Raw genomic sequence first — 18,250 nt, 5'->3', positions numbered from 1 at the left:
TGAAGAAGAAAAGCGCAGTTGTGTTTGGGTCAGTTACATAGCACAGGTCATTATGTCGGTAAATCCTTGCAGCTTCAGTTGTTACACACTAAGGGATCATTTCTTCTAATTTAGCTCACGGTTGCACAACAGATGCTGAAAACTCTCTTTGCTAAATGAATCCTTTTTAACCTTTGCAGAGTTGTGATAATCATTTACAGAAGAGCAGAGAGTACTGGGATTTCACCAACTGTTTTAACCAGATTGCACTTGAAGTTGATAGACCATTTGTACTTTTTCTGCACCTCTTTTTGACCAATATGAAACTTATATAATATTAGACAACCTTAGCTTACTAGTTAACAAATGGTTTATAGCACTTTGGTAATAAACTAAAAGTTGAAGCTCAGCAAGGAGCACCTCACTCACCACTGATACAGCTTAAAATAATAATAAAAGGTGCTCCCTTCCTCGCTGCCTAGCTAGTAGTCAAGTCCTTGCACCTGCATTCTTCTTTCCAGGGTAGTTTATTGTAATCTCCTTTATCTGGGTCTTCAGGATTCTTACCTACAGCACATGCCACTTGTGGGCTACACAAAAGAGAGCTCGTCACTAAGGCACGTCTTGATCTACATTGGTTCCCTGCGAAGCTAAGGATAGCCTTGAGGGCCCTTTGCTTTACGTAAAGGGCTTGCTTTGTATCCCAATGGCCTCCTGGTTCAAGTTATACAAACCACTGCTAAGTGTACACTCTAATAACTTTCTTCTTTTTTTCTCATTCTGAGTCCTAACGACCTATCATAGGTGGGGAGGGGGAGGGGGGAGACAGGAATAGGGGATGGGTTTCTGTTCTTGAACCTTAGTTGTGGAACTCAGGCTTTGGGGACTGAAACCATTTCTCTCGTTTATTATTTGGGAAAGCGATAAAAAAAATATCTTCTACTGTTAACCCTTTACCAGCTTGTGTTCCCAGAGCGAAGAATCCCACTGCGTGAAACAGTTAAGCTACACAAGAACCTTTTCCCATTCTATTCACTGGCTCACATAAAACAACTATTTCACTAAGATCTGCATTCACGTTTCGCAAGGTCTTCAACTCTGCTATACTTGAAAAACATGCCTGAACTGTGCCCTCTGGACATGGTCCTGTATTATTAAACAAGCTAAATCTATGGATCAATGAGTTCAGGAAAGCTACTTGGAAGGACGGGATTGGGTGGAGGGTAGAAGGGGGTTAGTCCCTTATAGATGTGGACACAATCTTAAACACCTACCCGTTTAAAACCAATCTTCTGCAGTACTGTAAGTTTGGAAACTAATTAGTTATATCTTTTCTCTGTAAGCCTATAGTGTAGCTGCTAAGGGTTATTTGTGAAAGATGTTAGCTCTATAGAAATATATACAATAAAAATATCTAACACCTTTTTAAAAAAAATGTTTTAACTTCTGGACTTTGAGTGTATTTTATGGCCTTTTAGGGTTTTCAGGTGAAACTTTATTCCCACTTCCCCACCCCACTGGAGTTGTCACATTTTTATTTCCAGTTCCTTTACCTTTGATGGGGCAATAGATTAGGTCTGAATGTAGCATTATTCTTCGATAATAAATGTGTTCCTCTGCCACCCTTTGAGTACTTTTTTAGGTTGAAGGCTGCCACGCAGCGCAGCAGTCTGGTTACCAAGACATATTGGGGATATGCTGAAAGCTTACCTTGGAAAGCATCCCGTCCATTACTTACCATTGGCTTTGTGTTTTGTAACTCATATTTGCTTGCTTTCTATTTTCTTGCTTTATTAGTTGTAGGCTCTCCAGCATGTTATTGTCCCTCCCGTGGAGCATAACCTGTTTACCACATCTGACTGGCTCCCTGTATTCTTCCACGAGTGCTCGCTTTACGGGAACTCCTTTTTTCTTTTTCATGAGGTGCTCCATAAGAGTATATGTGTTTTCATTGGTTTCTCTTGAATGCTAGTTCACAGCAGAAAACTAGCTGTATTTCTTTAAAAAGGTTGTTCCTGCCTCCTATCTTTCAGTTTGACTGATTCTTACTCATCTCTGCACCTACCAGTTCATCAATCTTGCATGCCTGTGAGGAACAATGTCCTGTTTACAAGCTTGTTTATTTCGGTCAGTGCTCTTTACCATTGGCATAACTTAGACAGTCCTTTTCCTCAATTTCACCCCCATGACCTAGGCAATAGGAGTTGGGTGTGATAACAAAAATAACCATTCTGGAGTTCAGAAGTGAATGAGCAATAAATAAGCCTTTAAACTGTGTCTTTATCTTGTCACAATTGCTCTGCTTTTAAAGACTGCTGTCAAATGTTGGGCTATATCGTCTGAAGGAGGTTGATGTTTACTTTCTCTGAAAAGTGAAAGGATGTATGTGGCCATCTTGCTGGGTCCTGAGGAGTGTGAAAGGAAATGCTGTAGGATGTTATTAGTTTCTAGCACACATCAACATTTAAATGCCAGTAAATGAACTATAGAAATATTTTAGAATATATCAGGATTAGGAAATCACAAATGAAGCACGTTTTTTGTAATTCTTAAGTGTGGTGGAAACAAATATTTTAATACACTAAACAAATCGATACTCTGTGATGCTTATTCCACATATAGTGGTTTGTGTGCTGTGTAGTTGTATCAGTAAATCTGCATGTCTGTGCAAAGTGTTGTTCATTTCAATTGAAAATGTGTTGTCTGTAATGTCAGTGCGATGCCACATCATGCATGCTCAACTCTGCGCCACCCCCACTTAATTCTGCTGTACTCTACTCCACTTTATCCCACTCTGCTCTACAACACTCAATTCCGCTCTATGCCACTGAATGCCCCTGTACTCTACGATACTCTATGCAGCTCCATACCACTACTCTGCCCCTCCACTCTGCACCACTGTGCTCTGCACCACTCCACTTACGTCTACTCCACTTTATGCCACTCCACAACACTCTAGTCTGTTGTGAAAAACTACTCCACAACACTCTAGGCCACTTTACCTGACGCTTCATCGCTTCACTCTATGCCACTGCTCTCTACGCCACTCCACTCTATGCCACTCCACACCATGACACTTTAATCCACTTTGTGCAAATCCACGACACTTTACTCCACTCCATTACACTTTACTCTACTCCATTACACTTTACTCTACTCCATTACACTTTACTCTACTCCATTACACTTTACTCCACTCCATTACACTTTACTCCACTCCATTACACTTTACTCCACTCCATTACACTTTACTCCACTCCATTACACTTTACTCTGACACTGTACTCTCACACTCTATTCTACTCTGACACACCACTCTGCAGCACTCCACGCCACTCTCTACCCAACTCCACGCAGCTCTACCGCAATCTACACGACTTCAGTCACCTCCACTCGACGCGACTCTATTCCTCTCTACTCCACTCTACTCACTCCATTCTGCCCCACTCCACGTACCCTACTCTGCACCGCTCCACTGTACGTCCCTCCACAACACTACTCCACGGCACTGCGGTCTGCCCCTCTATGCCATTCTGCAACTCTACTCCAGAACACTCTCCTTCACTCCACAACATTCAACTCCATAACACTCCTCACCACTCTACACCACCCTGCTTCTCTCTACTCCACTCCACTTCACGCCACTCAGCAGCACTCCACTCTATGAAACTCTATGCCACTCCACAGTACATCACTCCACCGTGACACGAATCTAACCCACAACACGCCCCTCTCACATGCCCCTCTCACATGCCACTCCACAACAGAATTCTCTGACCCTCTGCCTCTCCACGGCACTCTCCTATGCGACATTCTCAGCTGCGCCACTCCACGACACTCTCCTCTACTCCACGGCACTCTGTGCCCCTTCACAACACTCTCCTCTACTCCAGGGCACTCTGTGCCCTCCACCACATTCTCCTCTACAGCACTCTGTGCCCCTCGACAACTCACTGTGCCCCACTCAGGGCTCTGCAACACGCCGCTCTGGCTCTACAACACACCGCTCTGGCTGTGCAACGCGCCGCTCTGGCTGTGCAACGCACCGCTCTGGCTGTGCAACGCGCCGCTCTGGCTGTGCAACGCGCCGCTCTGGCTGTGCAACGCGCCGCTCTGGCTGTGCAACGCGCCGCTCTGGCTGTGCAACGCGCCGCTCTGGCTGTGCAACGCGCCGCTCTGGCTGTGCAACGCGCCGCTCTGGCTGTGCAACACGCCGGTCTGACACTCTACTCCATTCTGCTGTACTCTACTCCACTCTGCCATTCTTCTCTACGACACTCACTTCATGCCATTCTGTGGCACTAACTTTTAGCCATGCTGGTGTACAACATGGCAAAAGCACATTGGCGTAGGTGAGAGCTATTGACTTTCCCAATACTTCTTTTAATTTTAAATAGGAGGGATAAAAAAGTGGTGGAAGAGTTAAAAGGGTTCTTGGTTTACTTGAGGAAACACTATTATTAGAGTTGGGGCTGTGTACACCTACAGGCTTCCCTTGTTTCTCTGCGCTGTCACCCTCACAAGCCGCACAATCTTTGCTCCCTGGTGCTGTGCTCAAATTCAGCCGACGGGGCGCAGATATTGTGGTTTCCTTGAGCTACTCTTCCACACATTTGTACATTCTAAAGCTCCTACCAAAGCCGTATTGGTTGGTTTTTGAGAGGATTCAAGTACTTATACTCTACACAAAAAATATTTGTGGATCCTTTATTGCAATGTAGCGAAACTGTTTATCTCCTACCAGAGTAAGTGGCTACATATCGTCCATTGTTATGCATCTGTAGAAGCCATATATTTACCACAGTTGTTTGTTTTATCATTCCTAAATTGAAATTAGCAGTTGGTCTTCAAATACTGTGTTCAGCAAATGTTAAGTGCACTCTGTACTCACTTGGGGCACATGGTATATATGAGTTTTTCTATGATGCCTTGTATCTATTTTGTTGCAACGGGCAGTATCACTGCTACTTTTATGCGTCTAGAAGTCCCAAAGTCTGTAAGTTTCATATTTCTGTTTTATCTTCCAGCTTAGATATCAACATGGACTGGGAACTCCAGATCTACGGCAAACCCTTCCCAATTTAAAGAACTTCATGGAACACGGCTTAATGGTCCGATGGTATGTAGTTCATTTTCAGCCAGTGAATACATGTATGTGTAGACTGAGGGACTATTATAATTTAAAATATATTGTTTTGATTTTTAAGGTTGGAAAATACATAGTGAAGTCACAGCCACACTTCACGTAGTGCAAATGAGAACGGCAGTACCACTAAACTGACTGTCATGATAGTATCTTTGGGAAGCTAAGGTCTTTGTGCAGCTTCTGCCCCATAATTCAGTCCCTGCTCTTAACCATCTTTATCTGCCAATCCACTCTACACCACATACTAAGAAGTCAGCTAACAAAGCCAATTGACTTATGCATGAAAGGTCATAATATACGCATGGGCCAGGGGACGCAATTTGAGAAAGAAAATGTAAGTGGACTACATGGCCATGAGTGTGTTGCTGTGTGTGTATTATGCACAATATGCATATGTGTTGTAAGCACACACATATTTCAAATAGGCATTAATACACATTTGCACGCCATCAAGTGTTGGGGAGGAGGCAAAGGATAATCAGTGCACATCTGGCTTACCTTCATAGAGCTGCTCATTTGGGACATCGACAAAAAATAGGGAATTCATTTTCTAAAACCCTCATAGATTGTAAGTTAATAACCACACAGACCTGGGCTAATATGTTTAGGAAGGGAAGAAAAATTCACTGGCGAGGAAAAGTAGCTTTGATGAAGAAATTTAAAATTGCTGCTCTGATGCACCCAATTTTCCTTGGTCCAGGTCTCTGGGTTGTTGAGCGAGGTCATTTACCCAAGCACAAAATAGATTACTACAAAGGAAAATGGATGCATACACAGCCCAGCTGCTATCAAGCTTTACAATTATTAACTCTCACTTCTAGATCCTCAGTCATGTGCTTCACCTGGTCTTGTGCGGAGGGTGTGTCTGTCCCTCTCTCATACACTATTTAATGTTGTGATCATGTTTTAGCGAAACCTCATTTGTTCCCACACAGAATCACTACTTGAAGCCTGGGACGCAGACCTAAGCAATTTCAATAATATCAACTCAAGTACATTACACAACAATATCGAAACAAGAATGCATTACACAAATTATGAAATATATTATTTAATTTACAAACAAAAATCTAATTTTTATTTAAAGGGAAGGTGAGAACTTTTGTAAATGTTTTAGTTCTAAAAGCCGAGTCAATGTGCTAGGCACTTTTTTGTTCCAAATCCATGGTCTTGGCGCATACCAGTGTTTCCATTGAGGCCACCAGTCATCCATACTAAGTTCTGTTGGCTGTACCTGCCCTGCTGTCACGAATCGATCTAAGGATGCCAACTTCATTTTTAGCCTCCATTTCAAATTCATTCATTTTGTGAAGGGTTTTAAAATGTTCCGTTTTATATCCTTGTTTTTTATGCATATGTACTTTAATGGGCTGACATTTAATTTTGTAAACCGTGGAATATTCCTTCAGTAGGTGTTACAGAGTGAGCGGGAGAAATGTCTGGATGGATAGGGTGTCTCGGATGAATATAGACTGGGGTCATAGATGGAAAGATAGAGCAATAGATGGAATTCATTACAGCACAATACAATTACAAGTGAGATCCTGTCTCCCCATCCACGTTGAAGAGCTCTCAAGAGGATGTTTTCTACGATTATTCAGACTACTTTTAAATAAGAAGGCGCCCTCTTTATTTATCTGTAACCCACTGTCGGATTAATGGCCTGGGGTGTTGGCTTGCTTTGAGGTCCTGAGAGCGACCCTGCAGTAGTGCTAGGCTGCGGGTCACTGGTCCTAACACAGTGTAGTATGTCCTCTGTGCTTTAGGGATGCGGGACTTTGAATTATTAAATGTTATCACTGTTTCAGCATTTTAGAAATAATGATGGGAAGCGTAAGTACACTCATCGGTGGGGGTCGGTACACATACTCCTGGTTAAGACAGACATCTCTTTTTTGTGTCCTGACCTAGCAGTAATACAACTCTGCAGATCCCGCTCGCTCTGTGCACACGTGTTACCTGGCACTCTGTTGGCAGGTGTGGCTATTCCCAAATCTGAAAAGCGTTTGATTGATTTATTTTTACATTGGAAACCAGTTTTCAAGTGGCACTTTGCAATCCTAGATGTTGTGTCTCACATGCAAGCCCAGTGCAGGTGCGTGTGTGGGGAGCACGTCCATCCTCTGTGCATGGGCTGCATGTTAAGATGGGAGGCAGGGTGCACAGCTTCAGTGGGAGGTGTTGCTTGTGTGTGGATTCTGAAGCAACTATGTCGAATTCTTAAGGGTTTTAACCTAGTTTCCTAAAGTGTGAAAATATTAGAACATGCCCTGTAAAATCAGTGGCAGCCCGTAGTGAAGTGGGCACACGCACGCGCACTCACTTCCACCTATCCACTTACAAGTGGGTAAACCGACTCACACCCACCTATCCACAGGCACACTCGCTCACAACCACCTATCCACGTGCACTCTCACTCACACCTATTGATTCGCACCTGCACACACATACAGCCATCATCTACAGCACGCATGCACAAATACACATACCGTGGTAAATCATTTATTGTAGCCAGTAGTATAGGTGAAACAGGATACGGTTTATTCTCAAGATAGGAGTCTCAGTGTACAGGTAAAGTTGGTAATAAGGAAGCAGGAAGGCCCTACTAGGAGCAGCATCCTTGCTGCTCAGCCCACGCATTTCAACTGTCCCTCACTCAAACCATGCACACATCAGCATTCTGTTACCTCACTGTCACACTGGCTGAGCAGCAGGGAACATATAACTAAGAGAATGCATTTGCATAAGGTGCAACCCTCATGCCGTATATAGCCTAACACACAAACAGCACACAGGGGTTACTCCTTAGTAACTTAAGGATAAAATTCACTAATCAAATTATCATACAGATACTGATTCTAAAAGTCTTCACGTGCAGCAAATGCCAACCGTAATAGAATATAGTTAACTGCAGTAAAATAAGCATGGCAGAAAGGAAACATACTGGTATAGAAAGTTAAGAATGGTATGCATGCAAGCACAAATTCAGCATGGCATAAATAAATAGGCAGAAAATCAAGAACAGCAATCACAAATATGCTAATAAGCCATTAAAAAAAGTGAGACAAAAAGTCCCCGGACTCCTCAGCTGAAGATGTTCATAAAGACATTTGTAAATATGCAAATAAAAAGAATCCTTCAGCAGAAACCACTGATGTGACTTAACCCTCCTTCGTATACATTTCTGATCAACCGGAACATGCAGAAAAGTGATCCTCCGTGCCTGGACGTTGCTCTGTCTTCGTCAGTGCAGTACCAGTACCCCTTGCCCTAGCGGTTCAGTCAGGAAAGCTTGCAGAAAGAACTTCGTACAAGGAATGGCAGATTGATTACCCGATTGATTTATTCACGTGCGCACTCTTCATCTAGTGTTGGGTCAGTAGAATGAGCTGAAGATGTGGTTGCAGGCCAGGAATACGACTCAGCAGGGGCAACGCACATAGCAACCACTCCCCAATGCCATGCAAATCATGGAGATGACATTCCCCAAAGCTGTGCACCTCCAATGATATATGCTATTGTCAAACGGCAACAACTGTAGCTGTACCATGCTGCGTGAGCTCTACATGGCCATCTCCTGATGCCGTTCACGTTCTAGTCCTTTATTAGGTTTTGCCTAGCGAAAGCTGCGCTCTGCGCAGCTTTTTCGCGCAGGCGAAATCCTGTTGAGAACTGTAGGGTGCTTTGGGTCGGCCCTCGTCATTGATTGGCTGGCTCCGTAAACGGAGCCTTGCCATTGGACGAGGGGCCTGTCCGTCAATGCCGGACCAGACACGGGGGCGTTCCTGACATTCTTTCCCTTTTGCCGACGTCACGCGACGCCGGGAACGCCCCCGAGTCTGGTCCGGCATTGCCGGCACTTCTGCGTCTCTCCTGCCCCGTGACTGGCCGGCCGGCCAATCCTAGCGCGGCCGGCCGGAAGTGCCCGCCCCCCGCAGCCCGGGGAAGAAGGAGAGGAAGACGGCAAGCACTATGGCGGCGCCCGCGGGGAGACCGGAGAAGTGCCTCTCCAACCTGCCGCTCTAGCTGATTCACAGCATCCCTCCAGCTCTCAGGCCGTGCAATCAGGCTCTCGACGCTGCCTGCCGCAGGTCACACCGCCCTCCCGACAGCCCAGCCCGCCTCAGATCGGAGTGAAGTGCAAATCAATATGGTAATTACATTCCCATGCTGAACCGCAGCCAGGCTGGTGTGGCGGGAGCTCCGAGCCTCAAGTCTTCGCTTCCAGGCGCTGCATTGCGGTTACACCTTTTCTGATCCATTCTCGGCAGGCAGCGCTTGGGGACATCTCAGAGTCCCCGGTCTCGCTTCAAGGCGCTGCATTGCATACATCCTCTCCTTACATAAGTATCTTTCGTTCCCTTTTTGTAGGGGAGGAGGTGCGAAGCCTCTCGAGGCGCTATGTTCCCGTCCTCCTGCGCTCTGAAAGTTGGTGATCTTCGCCCAGCCGAGCCCGTTTCGAGGCGCTGTATTGCCTTTTCTCCTTGCCCCCTCTTCTCATGGGCGGGTTGCGGCCGCTTCTCGAGGCACTGTGTCCCTGTCATTCTGTGCTCCGAGGGATAGTGATGTAGACACAACTGAGCCGGTTTCAAGGCGCTATGTCCCTGTCCTCCGCCTGTACTCTGAGGGTTGGTGATCTGCGCCCAGCTGAGCCGGCTTCAAGGCGCTGTGGCACCTCCGCCTCTTCTCTCGCCTCTCCCCCGTCCGCTCCACCCTCTCGGGGGTACCTCGGGGGTGGGGGGCGGGTACCCCCGAGGCCCGGAGCCCTCCCAGAGCCCTCCCGGAGCCCGCGGGGCTGGCCCGGCTCCAGGCACACCAGCGCCTCACAATCGCGGCTTGTAGCGAAGTGCCTCTCCAACCTGCCGCTCTAGCTGATTCACAGCATCCCTCCAGCTCTCAGGCCGTGCAATCAGGCTCTCGACGCTGCCTGCCGCAGGTCACACCGCCCTCCCGACAGCCCAGCCCGCCTCAGATCGGAGTGAAGTGCAAATCAATATGGTAATTACATTCCCATGCTGAACCGCAGCCAGGCTGGTGTGTAATAGGCTTCAACACATTGACAAAGCCAACAGCTCTTACATAGGCGGGACCTGGCTTTGCCAATGCTTGCTATATATTTTCAGTTTTATATAGGCTATCTCGACCGAAGGTATTGGAGCGCTTTATATGAGCAGCGGTGACATCACACGCGGTCACATCCTATTTCAGGCACAGGAGATATAGTGGTGTGCCGAGGATCACAGGATGTTGAGACGATGCGAGACTCGAACTTGTTTCTTCAGTGCCACAGTCAGCCGCTCTGGTCCTTAGGCCACGTCCTCGCGGTGTTGCCTTCCCATCCGATATTACTCTTGTGGATTGTGGGGTACGCTTCAAAGCGCTGCACGTACCCCTCCCCCCCCCCCCCCCCCCCCCTCTCCTCCATGTCGTCCTGTGGATGTGGGCGACTCTGAAGCCCATGGTCCGCTTCAAGGCGCTGCACCAGGGTCTACAGACATGTCCAAGGTCAGAGTCAAGGTGACCCCGTTGAACCCGGCTCCCTGGCCGTCCTCCGCCGAAGCCTTAACCCCAGCCCTCTCCCCCCGCCCCCACCGCGTTGACAGGCCAGAGTCTGTCTTCAAGGCGCTGCATTAAGTGTATACCAACTTTGGCACTTTCTATGCAGAGGGTGGGTGTGGCGGGAGCTCCGAGCCTCAAGTCTTCGCTTCCAGGCGCTGCATTGCGGTTACACCTTTTCTGATCCATTCTCGGCAGGCAGCGCTTGGGGACATCTCAGAGTCCCCGGTCTCGCTTCAAGGCGCTGCATTGCATACATCCTCTCCTTACATAAGTATCTTTCGTTCCCTTTTTGTAGGGGAGGAGGTGCGAAGCCTCTCGAGGCGCTATGAAGATTAATAAATGTTTTATATTTTTTTACTTTCTATGTCTGTCTGTTACATGGTTACAAGACGGGGGATCTTAAATGATTTTATATCTATGTATTTTATGGTCCCTGCCCTTTCCCAGCCTGTCCTCTCCCAGCCTGTCCTCTCCCAGCCTGTCCACTTCCAGCCTGTCCTTTCCCAGCCTGTCCTTTCCCAGCCTTTAAACTTCCAGCCTGTCCACTTCCAGCCTGCCCTCTCCCAACCTGCCCTCTCCCAACCTGCCCTCTCCCAGCCTGCCCTCTCCCAGACTGTCCCCTCCCTGCCCTCTCCCAGCCTGTCCCCTCCCTGCTCTCTCCTAGCCTGTCCTCTCCCTGCCTGTTGTCGTGTCCCGGCGGCAGCAGGCAGCAGCGTGCACTGCGTCCCCGAAGTAACAGCCCTAAAGCAAGCAAGAAGTACGCCCCCCTCCCACCAATCCCTGTTAGGTAGTGGAAACTGTCCAAACTGGGGTGCAGACAGCCCCTCTCACCTTTCGGCCTGGTACCACTGCACCAGCCGCACTACTTCCCGAACTGACCATTCTCCACTTCAGCCCCGTCTAAATTACAATTCATGCTTGTGACCCTTTTGCCTGCTTGTGCTTGTTTTCATGACCCTGTTGCCTGCTTGTGCCTCCGTGTGCCCCTGTTGCCTGCTTGTGCCTCCGTGTGCCCCTGTTGCCTGCTTGTGCCTCAGTGTGCCCCTGTTGCCTGCTTGTGCCTCCGTGTGCCCCTGTCGCCTGCTTGTGCCTCAGTTTTCGTGCCCCTGTTGCCTGCTTGTGCCCCTGTTGCATGCTTGTGCCTCCGTGTGCCCCTGTTGCCTGCTTGTGCCTCCGTGTGCCCCTGTTGCCTGCTTGTGCCTCTGTGTGCCCCTGTTGCCTGCTTGTGCCTCTGTGTGCCCCTGTTGCCTGCTTGTGCCTCCGTGTGCCCCTGTTGCCTGCTTGTGCCTCCGTTTTCGTGCCCCTGTTGCCTGCTTGTGCCTCCGTGTGCCCCTGTTGCCTGCTTGTGCCTCCGTGTGCGCCTGTTGCCTGCTTGTGCCTCCGTGTGCCCCTATTGCCTGCTTGAACCTCCGTGTGCCCCTATTGCCTGCTTGTGCCTCCGTGTGCCCCCGTTGCCTGCTTGTGCCTCCGTGTGCCCCTGTTGCCTGCTTGTGCCTCCGTGTGCCCTTGTTGCCTGCTTGTGCCTCCGTGTGCCCCTGTTGCCTGCTTGTGCCTCCGTGTGCCCCTGTTGCCTGCTTGTGCCTCCGTGTGCCCCTGTTGCCTGCTTGTGCCTCCATGTGCCCCTGTTGCCTGCTTGTGCTGTGTGGGTGTGTGTGGAGGGCTCTGTGTGGCTGTGTGTGTGGGGGGCTCTGTGTGGCTGTGTGTGTGGGGGGCTCTGTGTGGCTGTGTGTGTGGGGGGATCTGTGTGGGTGTGTGTGTGGGGGGGGCTCTGTGTGTGTCATTTGCGAGAGATAAAGCTAGTGGCATTGTAAATGACAATGCCATTATTTATGTTAAAAAAACATAAATAAAAATAATGTCAAGAGCAATGCCAATAGCTCTAACTTTAACAAAGGCAAAACCATTGCATTGTAAATGCTTGTTAGGTTTTGCCTCATCAAAAAGATGCGCTCTGCGCATCTTTTTCGCGCAGGCGAAAACCTGATGAGAATTGTATTGTGCTTTGGGTCGGCCCTCCTCATTCATTGGCTGGCTCCGTAAATGGAGCCTTGCCATTGGACGAGGGGCCTGTCCGTCAATGCCGGACCAGACACGGGGGCGTTCCCGACATTCTTTGGCTTTTGCCGACGTCACGCGACGCCGGGAACGCCCCCGATTCTGTTCCGGCATTGCCGGCACCTCCCTTGCTCTACTGTCATCACCACAACACTGCGCCCATTTTATCCCAAGCTAAACACTCGGAGAGGCGCAGTGACCGGGTCTTTGAAGGCCGCTCTCCCAATGAAAACAAGTTTTCTCTCCGAGTCAGCACGAGCAGGAAGACGAGCAGCGCGCCTCCCAGCTGGCCTCTCGCATCAGCATCCAGAGCTGCCCTGCGCGGTGTGTAGCTTCAGTGGAGCTTCAGAGTGCAGAGTGGAGCTTCAGAGTGGAGCTTCAGAGTGGAGCTTCAGAGTGGAGCTTCAGAGTGGAGCTTCAGAGTGGAGCTTCAGAGTGGAGCTTCAGAGTGGAGCTTCAGAGTGGAGCTTCAGAGTGGAGCTTCAGAGTGGAGCTTCAGAGTGGAGCTTCAGAGTGGAGCTTCAGAGTGGAGCTTCAGAGTGGAGCTTCAGAGTGGAGCTTCAGAGTGGAGAGTGGAGCTTCAGAGTGGAGCTTCAGAGTGGAGCTTCAGAGTGGAGCTTCAGAGTGGAGCTTCAGAGTGGAGCTTCAGAGTGCAGCTTCAGAGTGGAGCTTCAGAGTGCAGAGTGGAGCTTCAGAGTGCAGATTCAGAGTGGAGCTTCAGAGTGCAGATTCAGAGTGGAGCTTCAGAGTGCAGATTCAGAGTGGAGCTTCAGAGTGCAGATTCAGAGTGCAGCTTCAGAGTGCAGCTTCAGAGTGCAGCTTCAGAGTGCAGCTTCAGAGTGCAGCTTCAGAGTGCAGCTTCAGAGTGCAGCTTCAGAGTGCAGCTTCAGAGTGCAGCTTCAGAGTGCAGCTTCAGAGTGCAGCTTCAGAGTGGAGCTTCAGAGTGGAGCTTCAGAGTGGAGCTTCAGAGTGCAGAGTGGAGCTTCAGAGTGCAGAGTGGAGCTTCAGAGTGCAGATTCAGAGTGGAGCTTCAGAGTGCAGAGTGGAGCTTCAGAGTGCAGATTCAGAGTGGAGCTTCAGAGTGCAGAGTGGAGCTTCAGAGTGGAGCTTCAGAGTGGAGCTTCAGAGTGGAGCTTCAGAGTGGAGCTTCAGAGTGGAGCTTCAGAGTGGAGCTTCAGAGTGGAGCTTCAGAGTGGAGCTTCAGAGTGGAGCTTCAGAGTGGAGCTTCAGAGTGGAGCTTCAGAGTGGAGCTTCAGAGTGCAGAGTGGAGCTTCAGAGTGGAGCTTCAGAGTGGAGCTTCAGAGTGGAGCTTCAGAGTGGAGCTTCAGAGTGGAGCTTCAGAGTGGAGCTTCAGAGTGGAGCTTCAGAGTGGAGCTTCAGAGTGGAGCTTCAGAGTGGAGCTTCAGAGTGGAGCTTCAGAGTGGAGCTTCAGAGTGGAGAGTGGAGCTTCAGAGTGGAGCTTCAGAGTGGAGAGTGGAGCTTCAGAGTGGAGCTTCAGAGTGGAGAGTGGAGCTTCAGAGTGGAGCTTCAGAGTGGAGAGTGGAGCTTCAGAGTGGAGCTTCAGAGTGCAGAGTGGAGCTTCAGAGTGGAGCTTCAGAGTGGAGAGTGGAGCTTCAGAGTGGAGCTTCAGAGTGCAGAGTGGAGCTTCAGAGTGCAGATTCAGAGTGGAGCTTCAGAGTGCAGATTCAGAGTGGAGCTTCAGAGTGCAGATTCAGAGTGGAGCTTCAGAGTGCAGAGTGGAGCTTCAGAGTGCAGAGTGGAGCTTCAGAGTGCAGATTCAGAGTGGAGCTTCAGAGTGCAGATTCAGAGTGGAGCTTCAGAGTGCAGAGTGGAGCTTCAGAGTGCAGAGTGGAGCTTCAGAGTGCAGATTCAGAGTGGAGCTTCAGAGTGCAGAGTGGAGCTTCAGAGTGCAGAGTGGAGCTTCAGAGTGCAGAGTGGAGCTTCAGAGTGCAGATTCAGAGTGGAGCTTCAGAGTGCAGATTCAGAGTGGAGCTTCAGAGTGCAGATTCAGAGTGGAGCTTCAGAGTGCAGATTCAGAGTGCAGATTCAGAGTGCAGATTCAGAGTGCAGATTCAGAGTGCAGATTCAGAGTGCAGATTCAGAGTGCAGATTCAGAGTGGAGCTTCAGAGTGCAGATTCAGAGTGCAGATTCAGAGTGGAGCTTCAGAGTGGAGCTTCAGAGTGGAGCTTCAGAATGGAGCTTCAGAGTGGAGCTTCAGAGTGGAGCTTCAGAGTGGAGCTTCAGAGTGCAGATTCAGAGTGGAGCTTCAGAGTGGAGCTTCAGAGTGCAGATTCAGAGTGCAGATTCAGAGTGCAGATTCAGAGTGGAGCTTCAGAGTGCAGAGTGGAGCTGCAGATTCAGAGTGGAGCTGCAGATTCAGAGTGGAGCTGCAGAGTGCAGAGTGGAGCTTCAGAGTGCAGATTCAGAGTGGAGCATCAGAGTGCAGATTCAGAGTGGAGCTGCAGATTCAGAGTGGAGCTGCAGAGTGCAGATTCAGAGTGGAGCTTCAGAGTGCAGAGTGGAGCTTCAGAGTGCAGATTCAGAGTGGAGCTTCAGAGTGCAGATTCAGAGTGGAGCTTCAGAGTGCAGAGTGGAGCTTCAGAGTGCAGATTCAGAGTGGAGCTTCAGAGTGCAGAGTGGAGCTTCAGAGTGCAGATTCAGAGTGGAGCTTCAGAGTGCAGAGTGGAGCTTCAGAGTGGAGATTCAGAGTGCAGAGTGGAGCTTCAGAGTGCAGAGTGGAGCTTCAGAGTGCAGAGTGGAGCTTCAGAGTGCAGAGTGGAGCTTCAGAGTGGAGCTTCAGAGTGGAGCTTCAGAGTGGAGCTTCAGAGTGGAGCATCAGAGTGGAGCATCAGAGTGGAGCATCAGAGTGGAGCATCAGAGTGGAGCATCAGAGTGGAGCATCAGAGTGGAGCATCAGAGTGGAGCATCAGAGTGGAGCATCAGAGTGGAGCATCAGAGTGGAGCATCAGAGTGGAGCATCAGAGTGGAGCATCAGAGTGGAGCATCAGAGTGGAGCATCAGAGTGGAGCTTCAGAGTGGAGCTTCAGAGTGGAGCTTCAGAGTGGAGCTTCAGAGTGGAGCTTCAGAGTGGAGCTTCAGAGTGGAGCATCAGAGTGCAGAGTGGAGCTTCAGAGTGCAGAGTGGAGCTTCAGAGTGCAGAGTGGAGCTTCAGAGTGCAGAGTGGAGCTTCAGAGTGCAGAGTGGAGCTTCAGAGTGCAGAGTGGAGCTTCAGAGTGCAGAGTGGAGCTTCAGAGTGCAGATTCAGAGTGGAGCTTCAGAGTGCAGAGTGGAGCTTCAGAGTGCAGAGTGGAGCTTCAGAGTGCAGATTCAGAGTGCAGAGTGGAGCTTCAGAGTAGGCTTCAGAGTGGAGCTTCAGAGTGGAGCTTCAGAGTGGAGCTTCAGAGTGGAGCTTCAGAGTGGAGCTTCAGAGTGGAGCTTCAGAGTGGAGCTTCAGAGTGGAGCTGCAGAGTGGAGCTGCAGAGTGGAGCTGCAGAGTGCAGATTCAGAGTGCAGATTCAGAGTGGAGCTTCAGAGTGCAGATTCAGAGTGGAGCATCAGAGTGCAGATTCAGAGTGGAGCTTCAGAGTGCAGAGTGGAGCTTCAGAGTGCAGAGTGGAGCTTCAGAGTGCAGATTCAGAGTGGAGCTTCAGAGTGCAGAGTGGAGCTTCAGAGTGCAGAGTGGAGCTTCAGAGTGCAGATTCAGAGTGGAGCTTCAGAGTGCAGAGTGGAGCTTCAGAGTGCAGATTCAGAGTGGAGCTTCAGAGTGGAGCTTCAGAGTGCAGAGTGGAGCTTCAGAGTGGAGCTTCAGAGTGCAGAGTGGAGCTGCAGATTCAGAGTGGAGCTGCAGATTCAGAGTGGAGCTGCAGAGTGCAGAGTGGAGCTTCAGAGTGCAGATTCAGAGTGGAGCATCAGAGTGCAGATTCAGAGTGGAGCTGCAGATTCAGAGTGGAGCTGCAGAGTGCAGATTCAGAGTGGAGCTTCAGAGTGCAGAGTGGAGCTTCAGAGTGCAGATTCAGAGTGGAGCTTCAGAGTGGAGCTTCAGAGTGGAGCTTCAGAGTGGAGCTTCAGAGTGCAGCTTCAGAGTGCAGCTTCAGAGTGCAGAGTGGAGCTTCAGAGTGGAGCTTCAGAGTGGAGCTTCAGAGTGGAGCTTCAGAGTGGAGCTTCAGAGTGGAGCTTCAGAGTGGAGCTTCAGAGTGGAGCTTCAGAGTGGAGCTTCAGAGTGGAGCTTCAGAGTGGAGCTTCAGAGTGGAGCTTCAGAGTGGAGCTTCAGAGTGGAGCTTCAGAGTGCAGATTCAGAGTGGAGCTTCAGAGTGGAGCTTCAGAGTGGAGCTTCAGAGTGCAGATTCAGAGTGGAGCTTCAGAGTGCAGATTCAGAGTGCAGAGTGGAGCTTCAGAGTGCAGATTCAGAGTGCAGAGTGGAGCTTCAGAGTGGAGCTTCAGAGTGGAGCTTCAGAGTGGAGCTTCAGAGTGGAGCTTCAGAGTGGAGCTTCAGAGTGGAGCTTCAGAGTGGAGCTTCAGAGTGCAGCTTCAGAGTGCAGCTTCAGAGTGCAGAGTGGAGCTTCAGAGTGCAGAGTGGAGCTTCAGAGTGCAGAGTGGAGCTTCAGAGTGCAGAGTGGAGCTTCAGAGTGCAGAGTGGAGCTTCAGAGTGCAGAGTGGAGCTTCAGAGTGCAGAGTGGAGCTTCAGAGTGCAGAGTGGAGCTTCAGAGTGCAGCTTCAGAGTGGAGCTTCAGAGTGGAGCATCAGAGTGGAGCTTCAGAGTGGAGCTTCAGAGTGGAGCTTCAGAGTGGAGCTTCAGAGTGGAGCTTCAGAGTGGAGCTTCAGAGTGGAGCTTCAGAGTGGAGCTTCAGAGTGGAGCTTCAGAGTGGAGCTTCAGAGTGGAGCTTCAGAGTGGAGCTTCAGAGTGGAGCTTCAGAGTGGAGCTTCAGAGTGCAGCTTCAGAGTGCAGCTTCAGAGTGCAGAGTGGAGCTTCAGAGTGCAGAGTGGAGCTTCAGAGTGCAGAGTGGAGCTTCAGAGTGCAGAGTGGAGCTTCAGAGTGCAGAGTGGAGCTTCAGAGTGGAGCTTCAGAGTGGAGCTTCAGAGTGGAGCTTCAGAGTGGAGCTTCAGAGTGGAGCTTCAGAGTGGAGCTTCAGAGTGGAGCTTCAGAGTGGAGCTTCAGAGTGGAGCTTCAGAGTGGAGCTTCAGAGTGGAGCTTCAGAGTGGAGCTTCAGAGTGGAGCTGCAGAGTGCAGATTCAGAGTGCAGAGTGGAGCTTCAGAGTGCAGATTCAGAGTGCAGAGTGGAGCTTCAGAGTGCAGATTCAGAGTGCAGAGTGGAGCTTCAGAGTGCAGATTCAGAGTGGAGCTTCAGAGTGCAGATTCAGAGTGGAGCTTCAGAGTGCAGAGTGGAGCTTCAGAGTGGAGATTCAGAGTGGAGCTTCACAGTGCAGAGTGGAGCTTCAGAGTGCAGATTCAGAGTGGAGCTTCAGAGTGCAGATTCAGAGTGGAGCTTCAGAGTGCAGATTCAGAGTGGAGC

General features: G+C 49.8%; 1 protein-coding gene across 2 annotated transcripts in view; it reads left to right on the top strand.

The window, feature by feature from the left end:
* Positions 1–18,250, top strand: part of UVRAG (UV radiation resistance associated) — a 406,695-nt gene that overhangs the window by 348,485 nt on the left and 39,960 nt on the right. For both annotated transcript variants that reach the window (XM_078658530.1, XM_078658531.1), the window contains one exon: positions 5,007–5,098. In XM_078658530.1, coding sequence (XP_078514656.1) covers positions 5,007–5,098 — 92 coding nt within the window. The remainder of the gene's footprint in view (positions 1–5,006; positions 5,099–18,250) is intronic.

Source organism: Lissotriton helveticus, chromosome 8 (assembly GCF_964261635.1).
Source record: "Lissotriton helveticus chromosome 8, aLisHel1.1, whole genome shotgun sequence".
Classification (NCBI taxonomy): domain Eukaryota; kingdom Metazoa; phylum Chordata; class Amphibia; order Caudata; family Salamandridae; genus Lissotriton; species Lissotriton helveticus.
This window is presented reverse-complemented; position numbering and strand designations above follow the sequence as displayed.